At 40.2% G+C, this 14,703-nt stretch overlaps 1 protein-coding gene across 4 annotated transcripts in view; it reads right to left on the bottom strand.

Moving 5' to 3' along the window:
* Positions 1–966: 966 nt before the first annotated feature.
* gle1 (GLE1 RNA export mediator) overlaps positions 967–14,703 on the bottom strand; it is a 59,249-nt gene continuing 45,512 nt past the window's right edge. For all 4 annotated transcript variants that reach the window (XM_043720576.1, XM_043720577.1, XM_043720578.1 and 1 more), the window contains 3 exons: positions 11,230–11,312; positions 9,174–9,237; positions 967–3,652 (listed from right to left, as the gene is read on the bottom strand). In XM_043720576.1, coding sequence (XP_043576511.1) covers positions 3,584–3,652; positions 9,174–9,237; positions 11,230–11,312 — 216 coding nt within the window. In that variant the 3' untranslated portion in view covers positions 967–3,583. The remainder of the gene's footprint in view (positions 3,653–9,173; positions 9,238–11,229; positions 11,313–14,703) is intronic.

The raw sequence follows: 14,703 nt of genomic DNA, 5'->3' as shown, positions 1-14,703 counted from the left end.
GACCTCCCCTTATTAAATCCATGTTGACTTGTTCTAATCAGGCTCTGCTCTTCCAAGAATTTAGAAACATTATCCTTAATGATGGATTCTAGAATTTTACCAACAACCGAGGTTAAGCTGATTGGCCTATAATTTTCCATCTTTTGCCTTGATCCTTTCTTGAACAAGGGGGTTACAACAACCATCTTCCAATCATCCGGGACCTTATCTATGAGGAAATGTTGCATAGGCTGGGGTTGTTCCCCTTGGAACAGATGAGGATGAAGGAAGTGTTGAATGAGATAATCTGGATAAAGTGGATGGGAAGAGCCTAATTTCTTTGGCAGAGAGATCAGTGACTAGGGATTTAGATTTCAAGTTTTGTTAGCAAGATTAGAAGAGATGAAGAAAACTTATTTACTCAGATGGTGGTGGGAGGTCCGATATTCACTGCTCAAAAGGGTAGAATAAACAAACTCTTGATTCATTTAAAAAGTGCCTGGATAACCTGTCAGGCTCAGGAAAAAATGCTGAAAAGTGCAATTAGCTTGAGTGGTCTATTTATCAGCTGGTGGCAGCAGACACAATGGGCTAATTGGCCTTTTTCTGTGTTGTAATCTTTCTGTAATTTCTGTGAAATATCCTAACCTTTTTGTTTTAACATGATATTTTGAAGGAGTAGCAGGGGTCAGTAATAGGACTGTTGCCACTCTGGCTCAGATCAAGTAACTCTGCAAAAGATGAGGTATTGAACTTGGAAACTTAAAACTTAAGAGTCCAGCTACACATTGTTGCTTGTCAATTGCACAATCGGGGAAATTGGCATCAAAATATCCTGCAATGGAATATTAACTTACAAATTCTTAATACAATGTGCTAGCATTTAGATCACCACTGATTTGTCCTAGATCTTTTACAGTAATTACAGTAGGAGCATAACCAGTCAATTCCACGATGCAACAAAATAGAATATGTACAATATATGTAGCAGCAGGTTACTTTGCCAGTGTTTTATTCCGCTTACAGTGACAGATTTTCAACATCTTAGAATCTAATATGTTAAAAGAAGTGATTTAATATAATTTGATAATTGAAATACTGAAGTCTGTACACAATCAAACGAAGGAGGTCACAAACTTCCACGAGCAGTTAGTCATTTATTTCACACTGACTCATACTTTATAACAATGGTCCCTTTTGTGCCTAGCCCAGGAAAGCAGAGGTCAAGTTGTACTATGTCATGGCTGACCCCAGCTGAATTATGGGATTGAATTCAGGAACCTCCTTGGTCTGTATTAGTAGGGAAAGGTTGATACATGAGAAGACCAAACCCAATATTGATTGCCTTAGAACAATTCATGGTGCATTGAAGTAGTTGATAAAGATGTGCACATATTAACATATGCCTTTAAAAAAAATCTCCCCACATTTAGGGAAGTTTACATCAGTTCAATAGAAACAAACGTTCTTCACTGAAAAAGATGGTAACACTGAATAGGATCTCAAATGGTGCTCTTAACATTAAAGTGAGGCTATGAATGCTTGCGAACCAAGTATTCATAAATTGTTCTATTATTTCTCATCACTATCTCTCCCGTGGTCTGTATGGGTTACACGTGTGATATTGAGCTGATAATCTGATCTGTTTCCTGCCTGCTTTAGGTCACCACTTCCAGTCCTGGTCAAGAAGTAATCCTTAGAGGTAAATCCAGTTACCGTTGCAGTTTAGGGCCTAATTTTCTAATCAAAACAGCCTATATCTGAAGAAGTACAATTCTCTTTGAAAGCCAAAGTACAACACTTCACCATACTCATAATAACTTATTCAAAGTTTCCATTCACATCCTTTGAGTGGTCAACAGCCTATTCAATAATTATTTACAAACAGAATTCTATTTTGTTTATTTGAGAATTTATCACAAAAATACATATTTTCTAGTTACATATGTATCAGACTCATGGTCCATACTTACCTTCAATTGTGTAAATCTATTTTAATCTAAAAAAATAAAAAAGTGGTATCTAAAATTTCTTATTTTATTTTGGATAAAAAAATATTTGATCACATTTTCTCTACTAGGGTGAAGGTTGAGAGGTAACCTGACAGAGCTCTTTAAACTTGGGGATTAGATAGGGTAAGTGTGGAATATATTTTTCCATTTATGGGTTATAAATACAAGATGGTCACTGAAAAATCCAAAAGGGATTGACAGAAAGTTGTTTTGTCAGTGTGGACATAATGTGGCATGACAGGTAATAGTTGAGGTGAATAGTGTAAATAAATTTAAGGTAAAATTGGTTAAACTTAAGGGATAAAGTAACAGAAGGCTATGTTGATAGGTATTGATTCAGAAAGACAGGAGAACTGTGTGATGCATGAACACCAGCAAGAGTTTGTTGAGCCAAATGGCCTATTTCTTTGCTGTAAATACAATGCAATCCAGAGGTTCAATATTGGCAGCAACTTCCAGTAAAAGAGATTCTAGGTGTATTCAGTGCGCATGAGGGAGAAAGGAAGAGGAGGATATGTGATAAGGCTGGGTGAATGAAATAAAATGGAGGGCTATTTGAGCAAAAATACTAGCATACAAGGTCAAAACACACACTGACATGTAGACTACTGCCTAACATGTCAAGGCTAGGGAGTGACCAAACAAAATGTCGTAATCTTATTCCAGTTTTCAGCTTTGTTTGTAGTGGCTCCAAGCAAAGGATATGCTCTTACCCTACTGATAAAGATAGCAAGAGGGGGTGGAGGTAGAAACTAATAAACAATCATCTACCTAACGAACACCCCACCTCAGTCACTATTCAAACAGGGTTGAATTGAACTCACTGAAAGAGGGTACGGAGGTAGGGCAGTGGTAGTGGATTATTAAATACTCATGATTCTCCTCTGTACAAGAAAAATACTATTCATGGACAACGTGAACATATTGTCTGGCATTTTCCCTCCCCACCACTAAACTACTCATATTTCATGGCTATTGGAGGAAAATACTATTTTAAAAAGACAACTCTTTTCAAAAGAAAATGAAACAGACACTTTGCTAAGCAAAAGCAAAGTATTTTGCAGTTCACACATTGGTCCATTCGTGACATTATTAATGTGCAATAGAAGGACACTGATAAGATGTAATAACCACTTCATAAAATTTAAACATGCAGCACTACACAAGGTTTCCTTCAATCCACTGAACTGTACAAAACAACTGTCCTTAGTTTTCATTACACTATACTTGATGATTTTATAATTAAGATGGACATCAATAGTTTCACATCATGATAGCCACAAGATTAGCTCAATATAGCGTTATAATAAATATAAACAAAAAACAGTCAACAACCAAAGCATCACAGGTTAGTTCAGAAACATGACATCCTATAGTTTTTATAGTTGAGAGAACTGCATAACTTTTTTTTACATTGCATGAAGACATCATCAGCACCAAGGAGAGAGTGCAAAACCAAAGAATAAAATGGAAAACGTTCCAATGAACCCACTTAAATTAAACCTTGTGTTTAATGTAACTATAAAATTTTTAAAAGTGACTTCAATGAGCAGTTCTGATTTCCTTGGCTTTTTAATGCATCTTTTAAATGGTCATGATCTCCAGAATGCAGGATGCAGGTAACCTTTTGGCAGAGGAAAGTCTTCTTGCTTCAAGCATTTCTGAAATAGAATAATCAGAAAAATCGATATTAATTTCAAGGAATGCACTTTTTTTTGAAAATTAATCTGAACAGTTACAAAATTACACCGCAGTCCAATTTTCATTGTTCTTTAGCCAGGACTGCTAGCAAGCAACATGTCAACACAGATGGCGACCAGGAAGATGGGCAAGTACTGTGGATAAATCGCCAATAAATTTTATTGCAACAAAAACCAACTGCCTCTTATTAACAAAAGCAACCGGACAAAATCTGCTAATAAGACAAAGATAAAATTAACAGTATCATAAAGCATAGTAAAATGAAGTTTGAGAACACAGACAACTGACAGTCTCCTGTTTAATGCATGGGATTTATGGCATAAAAATGGGCCATTTGGCCCAAATAGGCATGCGGCATGGTGACTCTGCAGTTAGTACTGCTGCTTCGCAGCAGCAGTGACCCAGGTTCGATTCTAGCCTTGGGGCAACTGTCCGTATGGAATTTGCACATTCTCCCCTTATCTGCGTGGGTTCCCTCTGGGTGCTTTGGTTTCGTCCCACAGTCCAAAGATGTGTAGGGTGGATTTGCCATGCTAAATTGCCCATAGTGTCCAGGGATCTGCAGCCTACATGGGTTAGCCATGGTGATATGGGGATAAAGTTGCAGGCTAGATCTGGGTGGGATCTTTTCAGAGGGTCATTGCAGATTTTCTGCACTGTCAGGATTCTATGATTCTAGGCCATTTTAGTGCTCCACAAAAGTCTCCTCACACCCTTTCCCCTCTACCCTTATTAGCATATACTTCTATTCCAGTCTCCCTCATGTTTAGCTACTTCTGCTTAAATGCATCTCAAATGCAGTAGCATGCTCCAAATTTTCACCACTGCTCATATAAAAATATTTCTCCCAAATTTCCTATGGGAAACTCTGGTTCAAGTGCCACCCAGGACTTGATGACCAAGAAAGATACCAAACAGGTTGACTATCAATTTGCAAATCTTTCCAGCATATACAACAGATAATTGTGTGTTTCGATATAACAAAATCAGAGCCTCTACCATCTTTATCCCTAGCTACAGACATAGAATGCAGTTACAAGAAGGGCCTCAATTGGTTGGATCTGATTGCTGCCAAAAGCACATGATTCAATCCCCAAGTCTGGAAGGGATTCGGGACTGCCTCTTTGCCCTATCTGTAATGGAAATTGTGGCACTGTGGACCCGACTAGACCAGTATTTGCACAGTTAAATCAAGAAGAATTAGTAACTATCATTTTTATGGCCCTCATGGAGTGGTTAGCTCAGTTAGCTCGACGGCTGTCTTGAGACACACAGTAATGCCAACAGTATGGATTCATGCCCTGCACCTGCTGAGGTTATCATGAAATAGTCTCCTTCTTAACCTCTCCCTTTACCTGAAGTATGGTCACCCCCAGGTGAAACCAGCACTAGTTGATTCTCTCTAATGAGGGAGCAGCCCCATGGTGTGGTAAGACTATGGCAATTTTATCTTTTATTTATGGCCCTAGTTTTGGGTTTGTCCACAAGTGGAAACACATTCTTTACACCTACACTGCAACTCCTTTCATGATAAGCAACTCTATTATGGCCCCTCTCAGCTCTCTCATCTTGGGTGATAAAAGCTCCAGTCAAATCAATCTTTAATGATCAGAAATTCAACATGCAGCAAGTTGTATCATCATAAAGAAATTGTTTACATTAAAAACACTTGAATTCTAAAAATAAAAGCTCTAAGTCAAGTATAATAACCCCAAGCAAAAAAAAGTGAACATTATACTGTAAAGGGAATGGCAATGTTGCAAAAAAAAACAAATTAAAGTCTGCAGCATTTGGGGTAAAATTAGAATCACTCAACACAGCAGATGGTGACTTAGCCCATGGTGCCTTTGTTGACTTTTGAAACAGTAACTAGTCAGTTCCTCTGTCTAGCTCTTTCTCAATGGACTTTTAAATTTTTGCTCAAGTATTTATCAAGTTCCATAGTATAGCAACTTGCAACATAAATAAATTCTCAGCTGTGTGTTCTGCCCAGAACTCTTCCGCAAAGGTCTAACCTGCCGTTTAGAAAGTCAGTGTACTTCCAGGTCTAAGAGGAAGAAAGAACTGAGAGTGGGATGAGAGCCCACAGTGGTATAATGGGCTGAATTACTTCCTCCTGTGCTGTATTATTGCACAATCCTAAAGAGATTAAGACCAGAAATGTTTGCTTTACAACTCTCAAGATGTTCAGACTGAGGAGAAATACAAGACTGTGGTGATGCTGTCACTTTAAAAAGGTTATTTTGTCCTGGGTTTTTTTTTGAAGAGAGGTTGTAAAGGCAGATGTGCCAAAGTGGCTACAGGAGACTGGCCAAGTCAACAGTCAGAGGAGGCCTTTATGTTTTTTTTAAATGGCTGTAACAATGGGAAGGGGAATGGTCAGTTCTCCCAGCTGTAGCAGTGGAAGCTGTTTGGGTCCCGGAGGAGGTTGTAATCTTCAGTAAACCGATTCCTAACTGTGACAGTCTATGAAATCTCTCTTGATGTTATTCCTTCCTGGATTGGGAAACTGCAATAAAATCAGTGTCTGAATTTATCTTTTTGCCAAGGGGTTCGTTTATGGGATGTTGCTATGTTGGAACAGTTAAAGAGTATTGAGTACTGTATCTATTATTGGGTTAAGTTTTCCAATAGCTATGCTATTCTAAATTCCTCTTCCTTTTGTTTGTATTTTAACTATACTGTTTAAATAAATTGTGTTTTGCTTAATGTCAAGTAGTTTGACCAGTTGCATCCCATCTGGAACACCCATTTCACATTTACCTATAAAAGAAAGAAAAAGTTAGGGTCTAGGCTTCTTCCTTAAAATATTATGAGGGGTCTGATCTGGTCCAATACAAGACTGAGAAGTGTGATGGGGATAGAGACGAGGACAGAGAATCTAGGAACTGACAATGGGAAATGTTTTACGCATAATTTTCAATGAAATGAAAGGTCAGTCAATGACAATGTGCAATCATATAGCGTAGTAAAAAGAAATGCAATAAATCATTCCCGGCACTTTTCAGAAACACGAACAAAATGTTGACACAAGGGCACACAAGGAGATATTAGGAACACTGAGCAGAATGACATGGCAGTCTGAGAAAACATTGCTCGTGCTGAGGACAAAAATCAGATTCAATAAAATGGAAATAGGAGTAGATTATTTATCCAGGTCAAGCCAAGCATTAAATCAGCCCACTCTTGTCAAATAAATAATTAAATTATTCCTGTCTCAATGTTACGCCACTTGCAAATCTAGTGTAGAATCGTGGATCTGAAGCTATTTAAGTCACCATTGTTTAGATAACTGTTAGACCTCGTAAGGATAAAATTGAGACACCCACCAAGCAGCTGAGAGATCAATACCTTTGGTATCTGCTCTACCATAGGCAACTGAAGACATATCTGCCAATGAACCAAATATCAATTGTGTTTAATTAAATGCAGAATGAGGGCATCAACTAGAGTTTCATTTGAGTTTAAAGAGGACCCTGATGATACAGTGGTAGTGTACCTACCCCTGGACAGGAAGTTCCGGGTTCAAGTCCCACCTGCTCCAAAGGTGTGTAATAGGCTGATAAGAAAACTAACTTGAACTCAAAGAGGTACAGTGGTTGTGTCCCTTCTTCTAAGCCAGGAGGCCTGGATTCAAGTCTCACTTTCACCAGAAATGTGTAATAACATCTTTGAGAAGGTTAATTAGAAAATATCTTGAACATAAAGATAAAGCTCGAGGTATAGTGCTTGTGCACCTATCTCTGAGCCAGGAGGCCCAGGTTCAAGCTCCAGCTACTGCAGAGGTGTATCATAAAACAGAAAATATTGACATCAACTCCAGGTGTCATGTTGGCCACTGGCACATTTGAGGCTTTTCACAATTGGTTGGCACTACAGGAGCTGGAATGCATCAATTTCCCTAAAATGTTCTTTTAATCTCAGTAAAAATTTCCTTTAATAGTTGTGCTGTTGCTACAGTGCCCCTTTAAGAGGCTGCAAAATGTAAATTATTTTATGTTGTCAGTTGCTCCAAAGAGTATAGAGATACATCTAGCAAATCTGTAGTGTGGTTGAGTTGGCAGATATAGACTTTTAATGTTTCACTCTATAAATAAACATTAAGCTGAGTAAAAACTGACTTCAAAGTTGTCCTTCATTAAGTGGTTTCCTGAAACATAACACGAGACAGACGAGATGCTATGTAATTTTTTACAACTAAATTGTCTCTACCTCCCTTTCATATTCAAATCCTGTTTGATACTACTCCAATGATGTACAAAGAACAAAGAAAATTACAACACAGGAACAGGCACTTCGACCCTCCAAGCCTGCACTGATCCAGATCCTCTATCTAAATCTGTCGCCTATTTTCCAAGGATCTGTATCCCTCTGCTCCCTTTGTATAGATACATTTTAAATGACACTATCATGCCTAGAGAGTTTTGAGAAGATTTGTAGCTCAGGTTGAGGTTCTGGATGTAGGTTTTCTCGCTGAGCTGGAAGATGCATTTCCAGATGTTTCGTCACCATACTAGGTAACATTTTCAGTGGGCCTCAGGCGAAGCAGTGTACATGATTCCTGCTTTCTATGTATATGATTGGATTTCTTTGGGTTGGTGATGTCATTTCCTATGGTGATGTCATTTCCTGTTCTTTTTCTCAGGGGCTGGTAGATGGGGTCTAACTCGATGTGTTTGTTGATAGAGTTCTGGTTGGAATGCCATGCTTCTAGGAATTCTTGTGCGTATCTCTGTTTGGCTTGTCCTAGGATGGATGTGTTGTCCCAGTCGAAGTGGTGTCCCTCCTTATCTGTATGTAAGGATACTAGTGAGAGAGGGCCATGTCATTTTGTGGCTAGTTAGTGTTCATGTATCCTGGTGGCTAGTTTTCTGCCTGTTTGTCCAATGTAGTGTTTGTTACAGTTCTTGGTATTCTGTAAATGACATTAGTTTTGCTTGTTGTCTGTATAGGGTCTTTCAAGTTCATTAGCTGCTGTTTTAGTGTTTTGATGGGTTTGTGGGCTACCATGATGCCAAGGGGTCTATATTCTATATCTAATTGTAACATACAGAATACTGACTGGCCTGGACAGTGTAGATGTTGGGAAGATGTTTCCATTGGTATGAGAGACTAGGACACAAGAGAATAGCCTTAGAGTAAAGGGAAGACTTTTTAAAACAGAGATAAGGTTAAACTTCTACAGCCAGAAGAGTAGTGAATCTATGGAATCATTACCACAGAAGGTTGTGGAGGCCAGGTTATTGAGTATATTTAAGACTGAGATAGACAGGTTCTTAAGTATCAAGGAGATTAAGGGCTATGGGGAGAAAGTGGGAGAATGAGGATTGAGAAAATTATCAGCCATGATTGAATGGCGAAGCAGACTCTATGGGCTGAATGGCCTAATTTCTGCTCCTATGGCTTACGTTCATGTTGTCAGGAATCTCAGATTTGGGATTTAAGAAATTAATTCCACACAAAAAAAACAAGAGCTTTTACCTCCAGAAACTGGCGCAGCCTGATCACAGCTCCAACCTGCCCGGTGCCTGTAACTGCTTCAATTCTACAGAAAGTGAAATAGGTGAAGTTTATAAAGAAATTATACATACACGGATTAAAGCACATTTTGTGAACAGCTGTGATAAAATAGAACTAAATTGCATAAAGAATATGACTTTTTGAACTACTGAAAATCAATAAAGTACCTTTTTGGCTGCTATGTAGGAACTAATTTTTGACCTCAAATGCACCTTTCCAAACTATCCCCACACCCCTTAGTATCCGCCCCCCCCACCACCAAAAAATCAACTTCTGTCAAAAAATCAATATACTTAATAAGTGACGACCCATAACCTCTGGGGGAAAGATTTACAACCCTGAGTAAAGAAATTTTTCATCTTAGTCCTAAAGTACTGATTACATACACTGACACTATAGTCCTTTGTTCTCGGTATGATAATCTTGAAAAACTTGTGTGGTTCAATTAGGTCACCTCTCATTTCCTTTCAAAGACTAGCAAATATAAACAACTTCACTCAATAGGGCAATTCCCCCACCAATCCCAAGAATCAGTTCAAATCAGTATACCCTTTCTTAGGAATGAGACCAAAGATTTAGAACATAGAACATCACAGCACAATACAGGCCCTTCGGCCCTCAATGTTGCACCAACCTGTGGAACCAATCTGAAGCCCATCTATCCTACATTATTCCATTTTCATTCATATGCCTATTCAATGACCATTTAAATGCCCTTAAAATTGACAAGTATACTACTGTTTGGAATGAGGAGGGTGTGCCAAGCAGGCTAAGATAAAAGATAGGGAGGAAGGACTTGGGGCAGGGGCATTGGGAATTAAAAGATAGGGAGGAGGGACTTGGGGGAGGGGCATTGGGAATGCGATAGGTGGGAGGTGGTTAAGGTGAGGGTGATAGGCCGGGAGAGGGGGTGGGGGCGGAGAGGTCGGGAAGAAGATTGCAGGTCAAGAAGGCGGTGCTGAGTCTGAGGGCTGGCACTGAGAAAAGTGGGGGGAGGGGAAATGAGGAAGCTGGAGAAATCCGCATTCATCCCTTGTGGCTGGAGGGTTCCTAGGTGGAAGATGAGGCACCTCTTCCTCCAGGCGTCGTGTTGCCATGGTCTGGCGATGGAAGTGCGACTCATCTTCCCGACCTCTCCGCCTGTGTTCCAGCAACACATTTTTAAGCTCTGATCACCAGCCCTCACTTTCTTCAAGTCGACTACTGTTGCAGGCAGGGTGATCCATGTCACCACTACTCTGAGTAAAGAAACTACCACTAACATCTGTCCTATAGCTATCACCCCTTAATTTAAAGCTATGTCCCCCCCGTGCAAGCCATCACCATCCGAGGAAAAAGGCTCTCACTGTCAACCCGATCTAACTGTCTGATTATCTTGTGTGTCTCATTTAGAACAGGCCAATAGAATAGCAAAGTACTACATAGTTTAAGAATCTGCTGAGCTCATGGAAGGAAAGAGACTTACATGCTTGTGATACTGTCCATGACTTCACAACATTGTAGTGCTCCATAGGCATCAAAGCAAGTTTGAAGTGTATGTCACTGGTGTAATATTGGAAACATACTAGCCATTTTGTACAAGGCAAGCTCTCACAAGCAGCAAAATGATAATGTCCAAATAATCTCTTTTCTAATTACGCTGTTTGAGGGATGAATATTAGCCAGGACACCAGGTATAACACCTCTGCTCTTTAAACTAATTTCAGTCAGCTTGAGATTGTGAAAGAGGTGATAGAAATGCAAGTATCTTTTTTAATAACAGTATCTCAAATTGTCTGCAAATTAAAGGAAAGTGCGATAAATTGTAAACATGGCCACATAAGACATTGAGTGTATCTTTGTGTAACCCATGGTAAGCCTTCTGAATATCACTGGGGTCGAGGTAAGGAGGAACCTCACCAATAACTAGTGGAATAGCTAAGATGTTCTTGCAAAAAGTTGGCAAAGATGCGACAGACAAGTGACCTTTTCCGTGCTTTAACCATTCTGTGAATCCTTGATCTTGAGATTTTGTTACCTGGGGAAGTAGTCGTTCTTGATCAGGACGATCATCTTCCAGAACTGGTTCTGGTACTTCTTCATCAAGGCATTGCCACAGACCTGTTAGAGAAGGAAATAATGACAGACAGTGAAGTGTTCAGCAAAACATGGTTTCTCAAAGAATTACGCAAGTTTACATAGCTCAGATAAAATCATCCAACTAATGATTACTCTGTCAGTTCTTTGACACTCATCTAACTTGTCCCACTTTTCTGGTCTTACCCCATAGTTCTGCATTTTTTTTTCAAGTATATATCCCATTTCCTATTAAAAGTCATTGTCGACTGCTTCCACAAGGCTCTCAGACAGGGCATTCCAGATCACAATGACTCACTGCATAAATGAAAAAATATCTCACCCAACCATTGGCTCATTTGGCAAAATACCTGAAATTGAGGTCCTCTAGTATTTAATTCTGCTGCAAGTAGAAGCAGTTTCTCTCAAATTACCCCATCAGAAGCCCTCATGATTTTGAATATCTCTATTCAATAGCCTCTTACCCATCTCTGCTCTGACATTCCACACCCCAATTTCCTTCCAGCAAATCTCCTCTACACTTTTCAAAAGGCCTTAAAATCCTGTAAAGATTTTGCTTAATTTCCTTGCTTTATGTAAAATAAACTGACAAAAAAAAAGGCACAAGGAATTTGAAGCTATGGTGTCAGATTTAAACAAGAACCAAAAACCAATTGATGGTTAGTCCTATATTTTTGACAGTGGTTTTATAGTCACCATTAGATCCTTAATTCAGATTTTTACCCCCCACCCCGAATTCAAATTCCACCAGTGATGGGGAATTCAAACCCAGGTCCGCAGAACAACCCCTTGGTCTCTGGATTAATAGTCTAGCGGTCATAAAATTATACCATTCCCGGTTGCCATCCTGAAATGCCTACCATTATCCCAATTTTATTCATTAGTTGGCCAATTCTTTATCCACCCTAAAACACAACCCCCAACACCATGGGTTCTTATCTTATTTTATCTAAAGTCTGTGACCTTATCAAATGCCTTCTAGGAATCCATTCATATTACATCTACTGGTTACCATTACTGATCTTCCTTGGTACCTCTCCAAAGAATCCTAATAGTCAGGCATGATTTTCCCTTCAGAAAGTCATGCTGACTCAATGTAGAAGGCGAGAGCTTATTGGCATTATTGCTACACAATGGCATTAATGCAGAAACTCAGCAATGTTCAGGGGACTCGGGTTCAAAACCTGCCATGGCAGATGGTGAAATTTGATGGCAATAAACAAAAATCTGGAGTTAAGAAACTACTGATGATGATGAATCCATTGCCGATTGTCAGAAAAACCCATCTGCCTCACTAATGTCCTTCAGGGAAGAAAATCTGCCATTCTCACCTGGTCTGGACTACATGTGACTCCAGACCCACAGCAATATGGTTGCATCTCAACCGCCCTCTGAAGTGGAGTAGCAAGAAACTCAGTTGCATCAATCACTATGAAGTCGCAACAAAGAAATGAAACTAGATGGACCACGTAGCATTGACCTAAGCACCGGAAAAGACAACAACAGAAACTGCACTGTCAATGAAAAGTCCTCCTTACTAAACATAGAAAAGTACAGCATAGTACAGTACAGGCCCTTCGGCCCACGATGTTGTGCCGAGGATTAATTCTAATTTAGTATAAAATAACCTAACCTACGCTCCCCTCAATTCACTGCTGTCCTTGTGCATGTCCAGCAGTCGCTTAAAAGTCCCTAATGACTCTGCTTCCACAACTACCGCTGGCAACGCATTCCATGTGCTCACACCTCTCTGCGTAAAGAATGTACCTCTGACATCGCCTCCATACCTTACTCCTCACACCTTAAAACTATGACCCCTCGTGGCAGTAAATCTTGCCCGAGGGAAAAGTCTCTGGCTTTTACTCTATCCATGCCTCTCATTACCTTCTATACCTCGATGAAGTCTCCTCTCTTCCTCCTTCTCTCCAGAGAGAAAAGTCCGAGCTCAGACAACCTCTCCTTGTAAGACATGCCCTCCAGTCTAGGCAGCGTCCTAGACTTCCTTTGCACCCTCTCCAAAGCCTCTGTATCTTTCCTATAGTAGGGCTACTAGAACTGGACACAATATTCCAAGTGTGGTCTCACCAGGGTTTTGCAGAGCTGCAGCAGAACCTTGCGGCTCTTAAACTCGATCCCCTTGTTAATGAAAGCCAAAACACCAGATGCTTTCCTAACAATCCCATCCACTTGGGTGGCAACTTTGAGAGATCTATGCACTTGAATACCAAATCCAGCTGTTCCTCCACAGATTCTGGTCTTTAATTCTATATTCAGCATTCAAGTTCGACCTTCCAAAATGCATCATTTCGCATTTATCCAAGTTGAACACCATCTGCCATTTCTCAGCCCAGCTCTGCATCCTGTCACGCTGCAGCCTGCAATAGCCCTTGGTCCTATCAATGGCATCTCAAACTTTGTGTCACTAACCCACCCCTCAACCTCCTCATCCAAGTCATTTATAAATACTACAAAGAGCAGAAGCCTAAGAACAGAGCCCTGCGGGCTGCCACTCACCACTGACCTCCATGCAGAATACTTTCCATCTACACCCACTCTCTGCCTTCTGTCAGCCAACCAATTCTGAATCCAGATTGCCAAATCTCCCTGTATCCCACACCTCTTGACTTTATGAGCGAGCCTACTGTGGGGAACCTTATCAAATGCCTTGCCGAAATCCATGTACACCACATCCACTTTGTCAACCTGTCTCGATCACCTCCTCAAAGAACTCAGATTTGTGAGTTAATCTGCCCCTCACAAAGACATGCTGACTGCCTTTAATCACATTATGCTTTTCCAATTAGTCATAAATCCTATCCCTCATAATTCTTTCCAAAACTTTGCCGACTACAGACGTAAAACTGACTGGAATGTAATTGCCAGGGATTTCCCTATTAACTTTCTTGAAAAGAGGAACAACATTTGCCTCCTTCCAATCCTCCGCTATGACTCCAGCGGAGAGGGAGGAAGCAAAGTGGCTTAACAACCTCCTTTCTCGCTCCTGAAGCAACCTAGGATAAATCTGGCCTTGCTCTGAGGACATATCAATCTTAATGTTTGCCAAAATGTCCTGCACATCAACTTCTTCAATCTCGATCTGTTCAAGCTTGATCTGTTCAAGCCTGTTTCCCCACCCCTCAAAGATCTCATTCACAACAAGGTCCTTTTCCTTAGTGAAAACCAAAGTAAAGAAGTCATTTAGCGCTTCCCCTATCACCTCAGATGCCATACACATTCCCTACTCTACCCCTGATCGGCCCTACTTTTCCCTGATCATTCTCTTATTCCTCACGTATGAGTAAAATGCCTTTGGGTTCTCCTTAATCCTTCCTGCCAAACCTTTGTCGTGCCCCCTCCTGGCTCTCCTCACTAGTCCTCACCTCCCACCTACCACCCCACCAACCTCCAGATACAT

Source organism: Chiloscyllium plagiosum, chromosome 30, assembly GCF_004010195.1.
Source record: "Chiloscyllium plagiosum isolate BGI_BamShark_2017 chromosome 30, ASM401019v2, whole genome shotgun sequence".
In the NCBI taxonomy this organism is placed as follows: Eukaryota; Metazoa; Chordata; class Chondrichthyes; order Orectolobiformes; family Hemiscylliidae; genus Chiloscyllium; species Chiloscyllium plagiosum.
The sequence above is the reverse complement of the archived record's forward strand: the minus strand, read 5'-3'. Positions and strand labels throughout refer to the sequence as shown.